Source organism: Chiloscyllium plagiosum, chromosome 10, assembly GCF_004010195.1.
Source record: "Chiloscyllium plagiosum isolate BGI_BamShark_2017 chromosome 10, ASM401019v2, whole genome shotgun sequence".
NCBI lineage: Eukaryota > Metazoa > Chordata > Chondrichthyes > Orectolobiformes > Hemiscylliidae > Chiloscyllium > Chiloscyllium plagiosum.
Window position 1 is genome coordinate 4,627,901 of NC_057719.1, and position 16,324 is coordinate 4,644,224.

Consider the following 16,324-nt stretch of genomic DNA (forward strand, 5'->3'; position numbering starts at 1 on the left):
AGCACTTTCTCTTTTGTAATGGCAACCATACTCAACTCAGCCCCCTGACTCCCTTTAATTGTTGGGATATTACTCATGTCTTCTACTGTGAAGACTGACGCAAAGTACTTATTAAGTTCTCCAGCTATTTCCTTATCCCCCATCACTCGGCTTCCAGCATCAGTTTGAAGTGGCCCAATGTCTACTTTTGCCTGTCGTTTGTTTCTTATGTATTGAAAGAAAATTTTACTATCATTTTTAATATTATTGGCTAGCCTACCTTCATATTTGATCCTCTCTTCCTTATTTCTCTCTTTGTTATCCTGGATAGTAGAAAAATCAGAAAGATAAAAAATACTAACATCAATCTTATCTTGCCAATGAGTTACGGAAATATTCTGTTGTCTGATTATATTGCTACAGAATGTACTGGTAAATGAAAACTTCATGGAGTTATTGAAGAGTATTACTCAAGATCGTCCACAGTTTGTGATTGAAACTAAAGGAGTTGGAGGATCCATTGCTGGAAGTCGTAAACATCGACCTGATCCAATGAAAGTGATCCAGGTAAGAAGAATCTATGAATTTGACCCCTATTGAAGTAGGTCCTATAACATGAAATACTACTTTTAAAACTATCTTGCACGCTATAAACATATTTACATTGATTTACAGAGTTCAACATTAAAAACATATACCTCTTCGCTTCGCTAAACCGCAATGTAGTTTCTTTATAAATCTTTTTAATCAACTGTTATGAAGTTGTGTAGAGGACTCGTGAAGTGGAAGGCAGGAAGCCAGAATATGTTTGTAAAAATAATAAGGGAGGACAGGGCTTGGGCTCCTTTATGAGGTAGAGGGCTTTCCTCAGCTTGGATATTTAAACCAGAAAATGTTTGCAAGAAGCTGCAGATGTACACACTTTTCTAAAATTGAAACATATGTATCAATTGCTGTTTGATTGGCAACATAGGTTTATTTTGATATTAAGGCAACCAGCTTGAATATTAGCCTAGATACTAAAACCCAATTATATTTAAATCTGATGGTTTTGACAACCTCGAACCAATCTGATTATAAAGAAATTAATAGGTCATCAATGGTATAAAAGGCGAGGGCATTTGTAAAATTAAGAGAGAGCCAACTGCCATCTGAGGAAAGCACCTTGCTCTCACTGAAATCTCCATGCTTTCTAAAAAAGCACCACCTATTCATAAAGGTACACAACACTCATAAACAATACTTCTGACACCAGAATTCAGTAGAAGAAAGGCATTTATGACTGGAGAGATAGTCGAACATTCTGGAAGACACATCCTGTGTGAACATTGACAGGCAAAGTTTTAATTTATTGTTTTCTTATTATTTGGATAAGTGGGACTTGTGTTTATTGAAACAGCTTACCAGTAGAATTTAGTTCAGTAAAGGAATAGCTAGTATCTCGGGGGGGGAATTGTTTGGCTTGTTAGTAATTCTGTTAATTTGTTTACTATTAGAGTTAATTGTTACTTATAAAGTGAGTATCAGTGATTCCTTTCATTTAATCAAATGTTTAACAGATTACGAGGTGAGGCAAGCTTCCATGGGTGTTTCCGGTTAAATTATTAGATAGAGACCTCTATTCCCACCATAACAGTTTGGATTAATTATTAGAGGGGTTCAAAATCCCCTTCATAACAGATTGGGGGCTTACATCCAGGATCTGGACACAACCCACTCTGAGTTGCTATGAAATGTGATTGGAGTAGGTGAGGATTTCTAGCCCAGAGGTATGGACATTACCATTGCATAATGAGAACCCGTAAGTTTCTGTACATTCTTCTGATTAAATCGAGCAAACAAATAAAATATACTAATTAACATGTCCCAATCTTTATTTTACACATTTTTTAGCATACCATTAAAACCAATAGATTTACTGATACAATCTCCAACAGCCACTGTCTGTATACAATTAAAACACACAATTAATAAACAATTAATGGTCACAAAAGCTTATGTATCTCATTGTAAGGGCAAGTGTGTTTTTCTCACCTATTGATGAAAACAACAAGTTCTGTATTTACTTTTAGGGTTCCAGTATCCCTACCCCTGAGCCAGAAGGTCCAGGTTCAAGTCCTACCTGTCCCAGACATATCATAATGTGTTTGAATTAATTAAATATAAATATCTAAACAATTACTAGTAGGTAATGCCTTAAAGGAAAGTAATCCAGAGATATTAAGGGATCTTTGTGCTTAACTGGCTGCCTATAGGCAGATGGTCCTTCCACCCAACCATCCTGCACTCTGGAGCTGGAGATCTTGAAGGGCAACTAGTTCCATGCAGACCAGTCTTAGTTCTAGCCTCCAGCAAGAGTCCAGATTTCCCCCAGTACAGTTTGAGTACTGGTGCACTAATATAATCTGTGGGACTGGATCCAATCCAAACATCAAAAGGAAGGAATGGAAATTTCAGGATAACCAAAAGTGCTTTCAAAAAGTATCCAAGGGAGTTTCGGAGCACATGTTGCTAGACCTCTCTAATACAGCTATCATGGTTGTATTACATCTGACTTTTCAAGGTTTGATAGCGAAGTGGCCATGAGAAAATATTACATTAGCCAGCATTACTATCCCACACCCTTAAATAAGAACAGCCAGTGTGTTTGAGAAAGGAGGAAGCAAAAGAACTATGCAAACAATAAATACTTTAACACTGTCAATGACTATCGTGCAATTGTTTCAAACAGGATTACCTCGATAAGCACAAACTCCGACTGTCTGATTTCTTTCGAAACATGGACAAAGCTGGAAATATGAGTGTGCCTATCTCCGACTTCAAGAAAGCTTTACAGGTTTGCAGAGATTGTCACACTAATACACATTTTACATGCCCCATTAACAATAATAAAAGAAGATTTGGAAAGTCAGTGACGTGGAATCTTAGGTGTAAGACTTTCTGCCTTCAGTCATAAACTGAGGTTTTGATACAAATTATAATTAAATTATTACTAAAAGCAGCAAACTTAAAATTTGAGATAGTCTGTTCAGGAATGACATTAGGAACAGCTCTTCAGTACAAAAGTATTTAAAATTCAGAATCTCTCCCACAAAATGCTGACAAGAATGTGGCAGGGTCAACTGAAAAATCTAAAATGAAGATTTTTGTCAGGTTAATGTATCAAGGATTATAGTACCAAAGCCGGTAAATGAGGTATGAAATAGTTCAGTCATAATACAAATGAATTATGCAGCAGACTGGAGGGACTGAATGGTTTGCTTCTGCTGTTTGTCGCCACTCCTGCCAGGAAACCAGCTAACATGGTATGCAACACTCATCTGCCTTGCGCTATCCTCACACATCCACTGTAGTTTGGTTGCAACCAATCATTATCATCGAATAAGTGAAATCATCCAAATATACCAAAGTTGAACCTTCTTTTTGCTGTGCTTCACTTTGGCCTCTACAAGAGAATTGAACTGAATTTATTGTCACATGCACCGAGGTGCAGTGAAAAGCTTTGTCTTGCGAGCAATACAGGCAGATCATATAATTAAGTAGTACAGATTAATAAATAATAGATAAACAATGGCAAAAACAAAAACACAGGTACAAGCGAATGTTAACAGTTTGTGAGTCCATTCAATATTCTAACAACGGTAGGGTAGAAAATGTTTCGAAATCGGCTTTGTAGAGATCTCTGTAGCATTTCAATCTTATCATATGGCCAAAACATTGATATTTTTCTTTCTGGATATTGTTTTTAAGAGTTCTTTTTTTCCTTTGCAATTTCAAGTACCTCTCTACGTGACTTATAGCTTGTCTATTCTTAGTATAGTCTTATTATCCACATTTCAAAGGTTTTTGCTTTCTTACATAGATCTTCATTTTATTGCCCAGTTTTTGAGATGTATAAGAAAATGGACAGAATGTAGCATCCTACGAGTATTTTCCCTTGTTACAATCTTAAATTTTCTTCTTGTAAACATTATTTCTGGCAATCTCTACCCTTCTTTGAACATCTGGGTCGCATATGCCATCTTCTGTTAGCATTTGTTCTAAATAGACAAACTTATTTACTACTTCCAATTTGATATCATCTGCTTTAATCTTCACTCCAGTCTCTTCTTGTTTTTGCCTTTTTGGCATTCATACTAAATCCATCTTCCAAATTTCACTTATTCGATGATATTTTCTCAGAACTATTCTGAACTTTGAGTAGTGCTACTCCTCATTTTAATATATGATCATTCAGAGGTGCAGGAATTGCACTTATTGCCCAATCCTAATTGCCCTTTGAAACGTGCATTGTTCTGTCTCCTTGAACAGCTTGGTTGTATATTTTTAAGTCAATATGACCAGTCAAGCTACATGACTTGGAGAAGAACCAGTGAGTGGTTCTGTTCTCCTTATCTTTCCAAAAGGCAGAGGTCACAGAAGTCTTAGGTTAGTTGCTGTTATACTTCTTGTTTATTTGACACACAAAAGTCGTGTTGCACCTATGATGGAGGGAGTAAATGGCGAACAATTAGGCAGCTTTGTGCTGAGTAATGTCAAGTTGCTTGCGCATTGTTGGATCTGCCCATCCAGACATTCCAAAAGAACAGAAATTACATCAAATTTGATTTTGCTTTTCTCTGTCTACAGCAATACAAATCTCAGTATCACCACTGGCCCAAGCAATGCCTTAGTATAAACCTTAACCAATCTGTGATGCAGGAATGATTGTAGGCAGGTTTTGACAGGACCAAATGGGCCCCAAAGAGCTTAGAAAAGTTAACCTCACACCTCATCTATATAATTACATCAAGATACCAATAAAGTTTTCATGGAAGCAGCTTAATACAAGTTAGGATAAGGCTATTCAATTTTGGAACTGTTCACTTTTAATTAAGGTAGAAGGTGGGAGAATATTTGATGCCTACAGACTCAACTCATCTAATGTATAGATGAAGGTTTCAGGAGATGACGGACTAAGGCAGGTGTGGAAGCTACAATAATTTACTCTCCTGGGGTAGATGGCAACGTAGACCTATTGAAAACCTGGTTTTTGTCCGATCACCTCTATAGAAATTTTCTCATTTCTTTGTTATTAATCTTATTTCTCCAGCAATTCAACATTCCATTGGATCTCATTCAGGTTGAAGAACTACTCAGCAAACTTGACAGAGACAATACTGGATCAATTGACTACAGGTAAGGAACAGGGTATAGTAGCTTGGTTATATTATTGGACTAATAATCTATAGACTAATGATCAAGTGATATGAATTCAAATTCCACTGACAGCTCATAGGAAATAGGAGCCGAAGCAAGTCATTCATTAAATTGCGCCTACTTCACCATTCAATAAGATCATGGCCGATCTGGCTGTGACCTTAACTCTACTGTTATTGCCTTCTATCCACACTCTACTACTTCTTTTCTCTGTTTTCATTCTTAGGATGAGGGGGTCGCTGGCCAGGTAGCATTTATTGCCCAGCCCTAATTGCCCAGAGGACAGTTAAGAGTCAACTACATTACTGTGGTCCGGAGTCACATATAGGCCAGACCAGGTTAAGGATGGCAGTTTACTTCCATAAAGGACATGAGTGAATCAGATGGGGTTTTTCCCAACAATTGACAATAGATTCATGGTCATCATTAGACTCTTAATTACCCCATATGCTGTGGCAGGATTCAAACCCAGATCACCTGAACATTATCTGGGTCTCTGAATGAACAGTCCAGTAGTAATACCATAAGTCCATCACCTCCCCCAATCACCATAACACTTTACTCTTTTGGTTATCCAAAATCTGTCGAATGTTCCCTTGCAGATCAAAATGTTGCCCAACTGGAAAATTTTAATTCAGTTAATTAAATAAAATTGAGCAAAAACTAATAGTGACACTGAAACTGCAGGAGTGTTAGAAAAATACAGCAATTCACTAACATCCTATAGGGGTGTAAACCTGATAGCTTTACTTGGTCTGGCCAACATGTGATCCCAGAGTCACAGCACTCTAGTTAACTTTTCCCTGTCCTCTAAAATGGATAATCAAGTCAATCCTTTATGTTCATGAATGAGATTCACTACAACTTTCTGAACAGTAATCAGGAATGGACAATAAATGTCTTGCCAATGATCCCCACATTCCATTAATGATTGTTGCATGTTTGGAATGACTTTCTTTCCAATAGTGGTGAATATACTGAAGGTTAGAGGAGTGAGAATTAAATCAATACTGATATGTAGATTCTCGCTGAACACGAAGTGCTGAAGGAAAAAAAAACATGTTTCTTTCAGTCCTAAATTAGGTTTTACTACAGAGCTCCTGAAAGTTTGAAGGCCTCTCCCTATTTTGCTTATAGCTCAAAGCTGTTCGTCTACCTAAGAACCAATGATATAATTGTTGGAAGGCAAAAGGCCTTTGTCATCAATTATTTGTCATGAGGCCATTAACAACCAGGTTATTGTTCTCAAACAAAGCTCCATTTGTCCTCAACCAATCAGCTTCACCTTGTCTACAAACTGCATATCAATTACTGATAGAATATTACAGCGCAGTACAGGCCCTTCAGCCCTCAATGTTTGCCACCCTGTGAAACCAATCCGAAGCCCATCTAACCTATACTATTCCATCTTTGTCCATATGCCTATCCAAAGACCATTTAAATGCCCGTAAAGTTGTTGGTGAGCCTACAACTGTTGCCAGCAGTGCGTTCCACGCAACTACTACTGAGTAAAAAAACTACCTCTGACATCTGTCCTATATCTATCACCCCTTAATTTGAAGATATGCCCCCTTGTGCTAGCCATCACCATCCTCAGAAAAAGGCTCTCACTGTTCACCGATCTAACCCTCTGAGTATCTTATATGTCTCAATTAAGTCACCTCTCAACCTTCTTCTCTCTAACAAAATAGCCTCAAGTCCCTCAACCTTTCCTCGTAAGAACTTCCCTCCATACTAGGCAACATCCTTATAAATCTTCTCTGAACCCTTTGCAAAGCTTCCACAAACTTCCTATAATGCGGTGACCAGAACTGTAGGCAATACTCCAAATGTAGCTGCACCAGAGTTTTGTACAGCTGCAGCATGATCTCATGGTTTCGAAACTTGATCCCACTACTAATAAAAGCTAAAACATCATATGCCTTAACAGCCCTATCAACCTGAGTGGCAACTTTCAGGGATCAATGTACACCAAAATCTCTCTGCTCATCTACACTACCAAGAATCTTACTGTTCGCCCAGTACTCTGCATTCCTGTTAATCCTTCCAAAGTGAATGACCTCACGCTTTTCTGCATTAAACTCCGTTCGCCACCTCTCAGCGCAGCTCTGCAGCGCTGAATTAGAGGATGATGTGGCTAACCATTTGGGAAGCAGCACATGGATCAAGGAGGACAAGAAAGAAAGTTAAAAAGTGGGCGGCACGGTGGCACAGCAGTTAGCACTGCTGCCTCACAGCGCCAGAGGCCAGAGACCCGGGTTCAATTCCCACCTCAGGTGACTGACTGTGTGGAGTTTGCACATTCTCCCCGTGTCTGCGTGGGTTTCCTCCGGGTGCTCCGGTTTCCTCCCACAGTCCAAAGATGTGCAGGTCAGGTGAATTGGCCATGCTAAATTTCCCGTAGTGTTAGGTAAGGGGTAAATGTAGGGGTATGGGTGGATTGCGCTTCGGCGGGGCGGTGTGGACTTGTTGGGCCGAAGGGCCTGTTTCCACACTGTAAGTAGTCTTATCTGTGTCCCTCTGTAACCTACAACATCCTTCAGCACTATCCGTAACAGTACCGACCTTAGTGTTATCCGCAAATTTACTAACCCATCCCTCTACGCGTTCATCCAGGTTGTTTATGAAAATTAAAAACAACAGTGAATCCAAAACAGATCCTTGCGGTACACCACTAGTAACAGAACTCCAGGATGAACATTTCCCATCAACCACCACCCTCTGTCTTCTTTCAGCTAGCCAATTTCTGATCCAAACCACGAAACTGCCCTCAATCCCTTGCCTCCATATTTTGTGCAGTAGCCTACCATGGGGAACTTTATCAAATGCCTTAATGAAATCCATATACACTTCATCAACCTCTTTACCCTCACCTTCTCAAAGGACAAACAGCTGTGTAAAATGAGTGTGATGTTACTTGCTTTCAAACCATGGATCAATCTTCCAGTAATCCTTGGTTTTAAAACAGTTCTTTTCTCATTTTAGCCCACAGTGAAAAATACAGAGAAATAAAAATTCACAGTTTTTACAACAGTAAAACCTAATCTTTTTTCAACTAAGTTTTTGGTCTCTTCCTCAAAGAAGATTATCTCTTGAGGAGAATAGAACTGTTCTGTTATTTAAAAAAAAAATCCAGAACCATGGGCATCACTGGCAAGGCCAGCACACATCGCTTATCCGTAGTTATCTTTCATAAGATGCTGTTGAGGCTTCTGCTTTAATTGCTGCTGTCAGTGTAGTGAAGGTATATACTTCTAAAATAGGATGCTTCTGAACTTTGGTACAGCAACAGTGAAAGCAAGGTATGTCCAAGTTATAATGGTCTCTGACTTGGAGGCAAACGTGATAAATTCAGACCAGGTGCATTTTGAGGCTGAATAGAGGGAAATGAGTGGACAATCAGCTGTTGTGGAATGCAGAGATAGTAAGTGGATTAAAGATAAATTATCCTTTACTGGAGCTGTGAAGATCATTCAAAGTTGTCCTGTTAGAACGTGCATTTCTACAGTGTCTTTTGCAATCTCAGGATGCCCTAAAACACTCCAAAGTTATTGAAGCATTTTTAAATTGAAATTGGTTAAATATTGCTCAGGACAGTGGATGGACTGCCCTGACCATCAAATTGTAACAAATACATTCCAGCTGAAAGAACAGATAAGGCCTCAGTTTAACATCTCATCCAAAAGTAGGCACCACCAAAGGTATAGCACTAATTTTCATTGTAGATTCTGTAGTGAGGATTTAATATATGATTTTCTGACCGAATGATAATGTCTGAACACTGTACACATTCATATACACAGAATCAGACCTTACACGAAATTCCCGGACATCACCGTTACCAATCCTGGGTATGTCCAGTCTCAGCGACAGGGTGGACCCAACAGAGCTGGAGACGCAATAGTGTAATCTTCTACATTGACTCCGGACCCATGACGTCTCAAGGCATCAGGGCAAACATTAGACAGGAAACTTCCTGCTGATTACCATGTATTGCCCACTCTCAGCTGACAAATCAGTACTCCTCCATGTTGAAAACCATTTGGAGGAATCACTGAGGGTTGCAAGGGCACAGAATGCACACTGGGTGGGCAACTTCATTGTCCATCACCAATGCCTCATCTGCATTGCTACTGACTGAGCTAATTGAATCCTAAAGAGCATAGCTGTTGACTGGGTCTGCAGTAGGTGGTGAGGGAGCCTACAAGAGTGTAGATATGAACCTAAAATTTGCTCAGTTAGCCAAAATGAAATTAAATTAGAATGAAATAAGAAGAAAAAAAACTCTGAAATCTATTGATGAACTAATGATTAAAAGCTCATGGGTTTTTGAAGTGTTTGTGTGAGGCTGCAGGAATATGTGTATTTGTTTACTTCAAAACTTGCAACTAGGTCTTGGACTAAACTGTCACAATAACTCAGTAAAAGCTGACGTTTTGTTTAAAACAGATAGTGAATCAGATTTTTAACATGGTCTACTGGAATTGTGCTATCTGAATATCACAGTTGATGTGATGACATAAAAAATAATGAACATTGAGTGCAAGCTAAGTTTTATGTCACGGTTCATCATAGGCAAAAGCTAAATGTCTTTTCAAGGAGGCACAAGCAAGTCTTACACTTTGACGTCTGTTTGATCAATTAACCTGACATGTTTGTGATGTTTGCAAGTGGTAAGATTGATTATTTGCTGAAGACTGTATAAGGTCAAGACTGTATAAGGTTCAGCTTCAACTGCTTCCCTCACTGTAAAAATTTAGCTAGCTTGAGGTCAACAGATCACTAACTGGATGTTGAGATGGAATGGACATATCATCTGTTTTGATCTGATCCTTGTACAAGTCCATTTGTGTTTGCAAGTATTGTATACGTACAATTATTGAGATTTTTCCAGTTTTTTTGTAGTAAACTTTGCTATAATAAAGAACATTGGGTAGATTCTATTGCTAGGACTTCCTTGGGCTATTGATTGCCACAGTAAACCTGATGGACCAAAGAAAGTGGGAATACAAGCCTATAAGAGAGTAAAGTGTACTTAACCTCATCCTCACCAATCTGTCCACTGCAGACACATCTGTCTATAATAATATCAGTAGGATAACAAAGTGAACTCCAGCAAATTATTGCCCCATCAGTCCTCTCTTGATCAAGAATAAGTGATTTACGTCATCAACAGTATTATTAAGCAGTACTTGCTTCGCAATAACCTGCTCATTGATGCTCATTTAAGTTGTACCATGATTACTCAGTTCCTGACCTCATTAAAAGCTTAGTCTAAACATGGGCAAAAGAGCAGAGTTCCAGAGGTGAGGGGACAGTGATTAGTCTTGATGTTAAGGCTGCATTTGTAACATGAAGTGGAGTCACTGGAAATCAAGGGGAAACTCTCTGAAAGATGGTTGTGGTTGTTGGAGGTCAAACATTTCAGTTCCAGGACTCACTACAGCAGTGTCCTAAGCCCAGTCATCTTCAGCTACTTCATCGATAGCCTGTCTTCTTTGTTTACGTCAGAAGTGGGGGTGTTCCTGATAATTGGATAATGTTCAGTACAACTCATAACTCCTCAGATACTGAAACAGTCCAAGTCCAAACGCAGCAACACATGGACAATATCCAAGCTTGGCTGACAAAAGGTAAATAACATTCATGTCAGGCAGTGACTATCTCCATTAAAAGAGAATTTAAACATGACCCCTTGACAGTTAATAACATTACCATTTCAGAATTCCTAACAGTCAACATCTTGGGGATTACCATTCACAAATAATTGAACTGAACCAGCCATAAACATACTGCAGCTACAGGGGCAGGTCAGATGTAAATTGTTAATGAATTTAGCTGAAGAGTTGGTCATCAGTTTTAAGGATTAACATCCAGTATGGTCCATTCGTGAATGGTAAACACAGATCTTAACAATGAATTCACCCAATTCTAATGTACCTCAGTCATCTGCTACAAACTAAACTTCTTTTTAATCTCTTTTCAAAATAGCTTCACACTGCTTCAGGAACCATAGATTTTGATAAGTCAGGTGACATGTACAAGATGGTAAAGGTCAACTAGACAGCAAAAACAAAGGAGAGAGAGAAGATGAGGTTAATTACAGGAACACTGTATGTTGAGTTAAATCCTTCTCCCTGACAAATGTTTTGCTTTATTTGCTATTAAAGATGAAACATTAAATTAAGTTTTACTAAATTATATTTTGTTTTAAAGAGAATCTATATTCTACAGAATTCACCCATAAACCTAAACACGGTGAAGCTATGATGGACATAGGAAAAGACATGAATGTAAAGATTACAGTCTATCCAACCCATCTCAAAAATAATAACTCACAATTCCTCACATTCTCAAATATATGTATCTTAAAATTATGCTAGTAAGCATGTATAAAGTTTACACGTTTTAAAAGCAATAAAAATAAATCTTAACAGAATAAGAAGCCATTGAACAAGCAAATAATTTCCCTGCTCCCATCATTAACTAATGTTCTACCTCTCATTTCGCATTCTGAATCTGATCCATCTGAGCCTACATTTTGGTTCCCATCCACCACCACACCAGTTTAAAACCTCACCAATGGAAGTAGCAAAAACCCCAGGAGGATCTTTTTCCCATCTTTGCTGAGGTGTAATCCGTCAGGCTTGTATAGGCCTCACCTTCCCCAGAAATGATCACAATGTCTCAAGAATCTAAACCTCTCCATAGCACACAATTTCTCCAGCCATGCATTCATCTGTTTCCTCCTTTCATTAGCACATGCCACTGGGAGTAATCTTGAAATTACTATATTTGCAGGCTTGCATTTTAATAGATATCCTAACTTCCTATATTCAGCTTTCAAGTCCTCATCCCTTTGTTTACCTATATTGTTGGTATCTATGTGTGCCACAACCATGACTGTTCACCATCCTGTTCAAGAATGTACTATAGCTACTCCATGATATCTCTGATCCTTGCAACAGGGAGGCAGTATAGCATTCTGGTCTGTGACCACAGAAGCGCCTTTCTGCACCCCTTACTACGGCTGTTTCTGTTGGGACCGTGACACTTTCTGAACTTCCCAGACCAGGACTCCGTCTTTCAGATTCACCAATTCCCTGTTTCATCTAACTCCCTGTTTTCACCCAACTCTCAAGCACTCTCATTTAGCCAAGCAATACGCACAGTGCAGGCTCAATATAAACAACTTCCAGGAGAAGCAGTGTCTTCCCTCCAGGTACCCTTAAGAAACTGGAATAGGAGTGGACTATTCAGTTCCTTGAGCCTGTTCCAACATTCAATAGGATCGTGAGGGATCCAACATCTTTCACGTCCACTGTTCTGCTTTTTCCCCATAACCCTTGATTTCCATACCGATCAAAATCTATCTATCTCAGCCTTAAGTAGACAAAAGGACTCAATCGCCACCGCTCTGTGTAGCAAGGAGTTCCAAAGACTCTCAAACTTCTGAGAAAATAAACTCCTTCTCAACTCAGTCTTAAATTAGTGCCCCTTTATTCTGAGATTATGCCCCCTGGTCCGAGACTCTCCAATGAGGGGAAACATCCTCTCAGTATTTACTCTACCAAGCCCTGTAAGAATCCTACATGTTTCTGTCAGATCACTTCTCATTCTTCTAAATTCCAATGAGCAAAGTCCCAGCGTGTTTAACCTTTGCTTATAACAATCCCTCCACACTGGGGATCATCTGTACTCCTTCCAATGAAATGTTTTCTTTCCAAATAAGGGGAGCAAAACTGCTCACAGTCCTCCTGACGTCGTTTTATATGACTGCACTGTGACTTCCCTGCTCTTATACTCCATACCCCTTGAAATAAGGGTTAACATTACATTAGCCTTTGGGCACAAGTAACCCCAAGTCCCTTTGCATTGCAGCTTTCTGCAGTTTTTCTCCAGTTAAATATATTGTTTTTTTGTTCTCCCCTCTAAAGTGAACAACGTCACATTTATCACGTTATATTCCATGTTGCTCACTTAAGAGTCAAAGATGTACAGCACACAGAAACAGACCCTTTGGTCCAACTCGTCCATGTCGACTAAATAAATCTAGTCCCATTTGCCAGCATTTGGCCCATATCCCTCTAAATGATTTCTACTCATGTAACTATCTAGATGACTTTTAAATGTTGTAATTGTACCAGCTTCGACCACTTCCCTGGCAGCTCCTTCCGTACACACACCACCCTCTCTGTGAAAAAGTTGCCCCTTGGATTCCTTTTAAGTCTTGCCCCTCTCACCTTAAACCTATGCCATCTAGTTTTGGACTCCCCCACCTTGGTCTGAAGACCTTGTCTATTTATCCTATCCATGCCCCTCATGCTTTTATAAACCTCTATAAGGTCACCCCCTCCGCTTCTGGTGCTCCAGGGAAAATAGTCTGGGTAAATCTTTTCTGAACCCTTTCAAGTTTCACAACATCCTTCCTATAGCAGGGAGACCAGAATTGCATCCAGTATTCCAATAGTGGCCTAACCAATGTCCTGCACAGCCTCAACGTACCCTCCCAATCCCTATATTCAGTGCACTAACCAATGAAGGCAAACATACAAAATCTTCTTCACTAACCTATCTACCCGCGACTCCACTTTCAAGGATATGAACCTGCTCACTCCAAGGTCTCTTTGTTCAGCAACACTCTCCAGGACCTTACCGTTTAGTGTATAAGTCCTGTCCTGATTTGCCTTTTCAAAATGTAGCATCTCAAATTTATCTGAATTAAACTCCATCTGCCACTCCTTGACCCATTGGCCCATCTGATCAAGGTACCGTTGAACTCTGAGGTAACCTTCTTCACTGTCCACTTCACCAATTATTTGTGATCTTCAAATTTACCAGTTACAGGTAACCAATCTAAGAAAGGTTTTGTTAATTACGCAGCACTTTGAATGCATTTATCGTTACCATGGAACACTTTGCAAGGTCACTGGTGTTCACTGACAAAGCTCCAGAATGAGCACCTTGCTTATAGAGATTTGTCCGTCACACACCTACTGTAGGATTTAAAATGCAAAATGTGATTAGTCTGCTTTGGTTTAAACAAAAACTTTCAATAATTCATGTCTTTTTTTATTCATGTTTTTCATACTTCCTTCCTTTGATTCATTTGTTCCTTTACCTCTTCATACAAATTTGGAGTTGAACAGGAATCTGGTTGACACCAGGAAGCGAATGATCCGGGACCAAAGGGAGCAACTCCATAAAGAGGAAACCCGCCAGAGGAAAGAGAAACAAAAGGCCCAGCGGGTACTGAAAACACTGAACAGTGCAATAAAGGCCATCACCCCACGAAATTCATTTGTCATTGTACCTGGTCAGGTTAAGTTGCCAGCCATCCAAACACTTAAGTCCTTCAGTTCCCAACACTTATCTGGCACATCATTGAGCTCGTGGCATCATGTGGGGAGGTCAAACAGCAGTCAGTACTCAGTACCAATCTTGAGTAACATACAAGTGCACCGTCCATTTAGCCATTCCAGTAATGGGCCTTCTGTCTCTGGTGCCAGGTTGGGTTCTTCTGTCCAGGTAAACTCAGTCTCACAGCCTGAGCTGCTGCTTAAATCACCTGGATGTTCTCTGTTAGACCCAAGTGAGATGTTCGATCAGGAATTGGACCCTGTTACAAAGTCTAGGCCATCTACTTCATTTTGGATGGCGCAATCAGTAACATCTGGCCATAAGAGTCAGCTGAAGACTAAAATGTAGTACCTTCGTCTTTTTATGGGACTTTACCAGCCTACATGTAGTTTATTTTCAATCATTCACCACGCCTTCAATCATTCCATTTCCTTCAGCTACTTCTTTTCAATTATCTCTCAATAGTCACCTCCAATCAGTTCTTAGCCTAACCACCTTCTGTATGACCTGCGAATTACGAACCACTTTTAAAGAAAGCAAATTCCTGCTAACCTCCTTTCCCTCTCCATATTTAAAAGCATGGTCTCTTTGCTGTGCCACAGATCTCAGTCCCTCAGAAAGTGACTATTAATAATGTATGAGTCTTGATGTCAAGAAGGCATGATCTCTTACTTACTATTATTTTGCATAAGCCAAGAAATAGAGACCATGAGCTCCCTCCCTCGTCAAATCATGTGACTGGGGCATAGATTAAATGAACTTGAACCTGAGATGGTCACGGTGAGAATGGTTTTGTAATTCACAGGGTTTTTACTATACTAGTAATTGGGGACTTAGTTTCTGAAACTTTTTTGTGCACTCTTTTATGACATATGCTTCATGGAACGTAAATGGCAAAAGAACCAGAGACAAAATTAGATTATTTTTGAGCAGTCACAGTGTGGTAAACTTCAAAACTTTGGTAGAAATAGATTCACTAACACATTCAAAAGGAATTGTTTAAATATCTGAAGGGAAAGCTTTTGCAGGGCTGTGGAGAAATGGAAAATAAGTGTATAATGTTTTCTACAACAGTTAGCAACTGAAAGTTTAGAGTCATAGAGTCATAGAGATGTACAGCATGGAAACAGACCCTTCGGTCCAACCCATCCATGCCAACCAGATATCCCAACCCAATCTAGTCCCACCTGCCAGCACCTGGTCCATATCCCTCCAACCCTTCCTATTCATATACCCATCCAAATGCCTCTTAAATGTTGCAATTGTACCAGCCTCCACCACATCCTCTGGCAGCCCATACACGTACCATCCTCTGCGTGAAAATGTTGCCTCTTAGATCTCTTTTATATCTTTCCCCTCTCACCCTAAACCTATGCCCTCTAGTTCTGGACTCCCCGATCCCAGGGAAAAGATTTTGTCTATTTATCCTATCCAAGCCCCTCATAATTTTGTAAACCTCTATAAGGTCACCCCTCAGCCTCCGACACTCCAGGGAGAACAGCCCCAGCCTGTTCAGCCTCTCCCCATAGTTCAAATCCTCCAACCCTGGCAACATCCTTGTAAATCTTTTCTGAACCCTTTCAAATTTCACAATATCTTTCCGATAGGAAGGAGACCAGAATTGCATGCAATATTCCAACACTGGCCTGATCAATGTCCTGTACAGCTGCAAAATGACCTCCCAACTCCTATACTCAATACTCTGACCAATAAAGGAAAGCATACCAAACACCTTCTTCACTATCCTATCTACCTGCGACTCCACTTTCAAGGAGCTATGAACCTG

At 39.6% G+C, this 16,324-nt stretch overlaps 1 protein-coding gene across 1 annotated transcript in view; it reads left to right on the forward strand.

Moving 5' to 3' along the window:
- The window catches only part of LOC122553921 (leucine-rich repeat-containing protein 74A), a 104,180-nt gene extending 89,294 nt beyond the window's left edge, over positions 1-14,886 (forward strand). Inside the window, exons 13-16 of the mRNA XM_043698428.1 lie at positions 403-546; positions 2,711-2,815; positions 5,072-5,157; positions 14,328-14,886. Coding sequence (XP_043554363.1) covers positions 403-546; positions 2,711-2,815; positions 5,072-5,157; positions 14,328-14,886 — 894 coding nt within the window. The remainder of the gene's footprint in view (positions 1-402; positions 547-2,710; positions 2,816-5,071; positions 5,158-14,327) is intronic.
- The last annotated feature ends 1,438 nt before the right edge of the window (positions 14,887-16,324 follow it).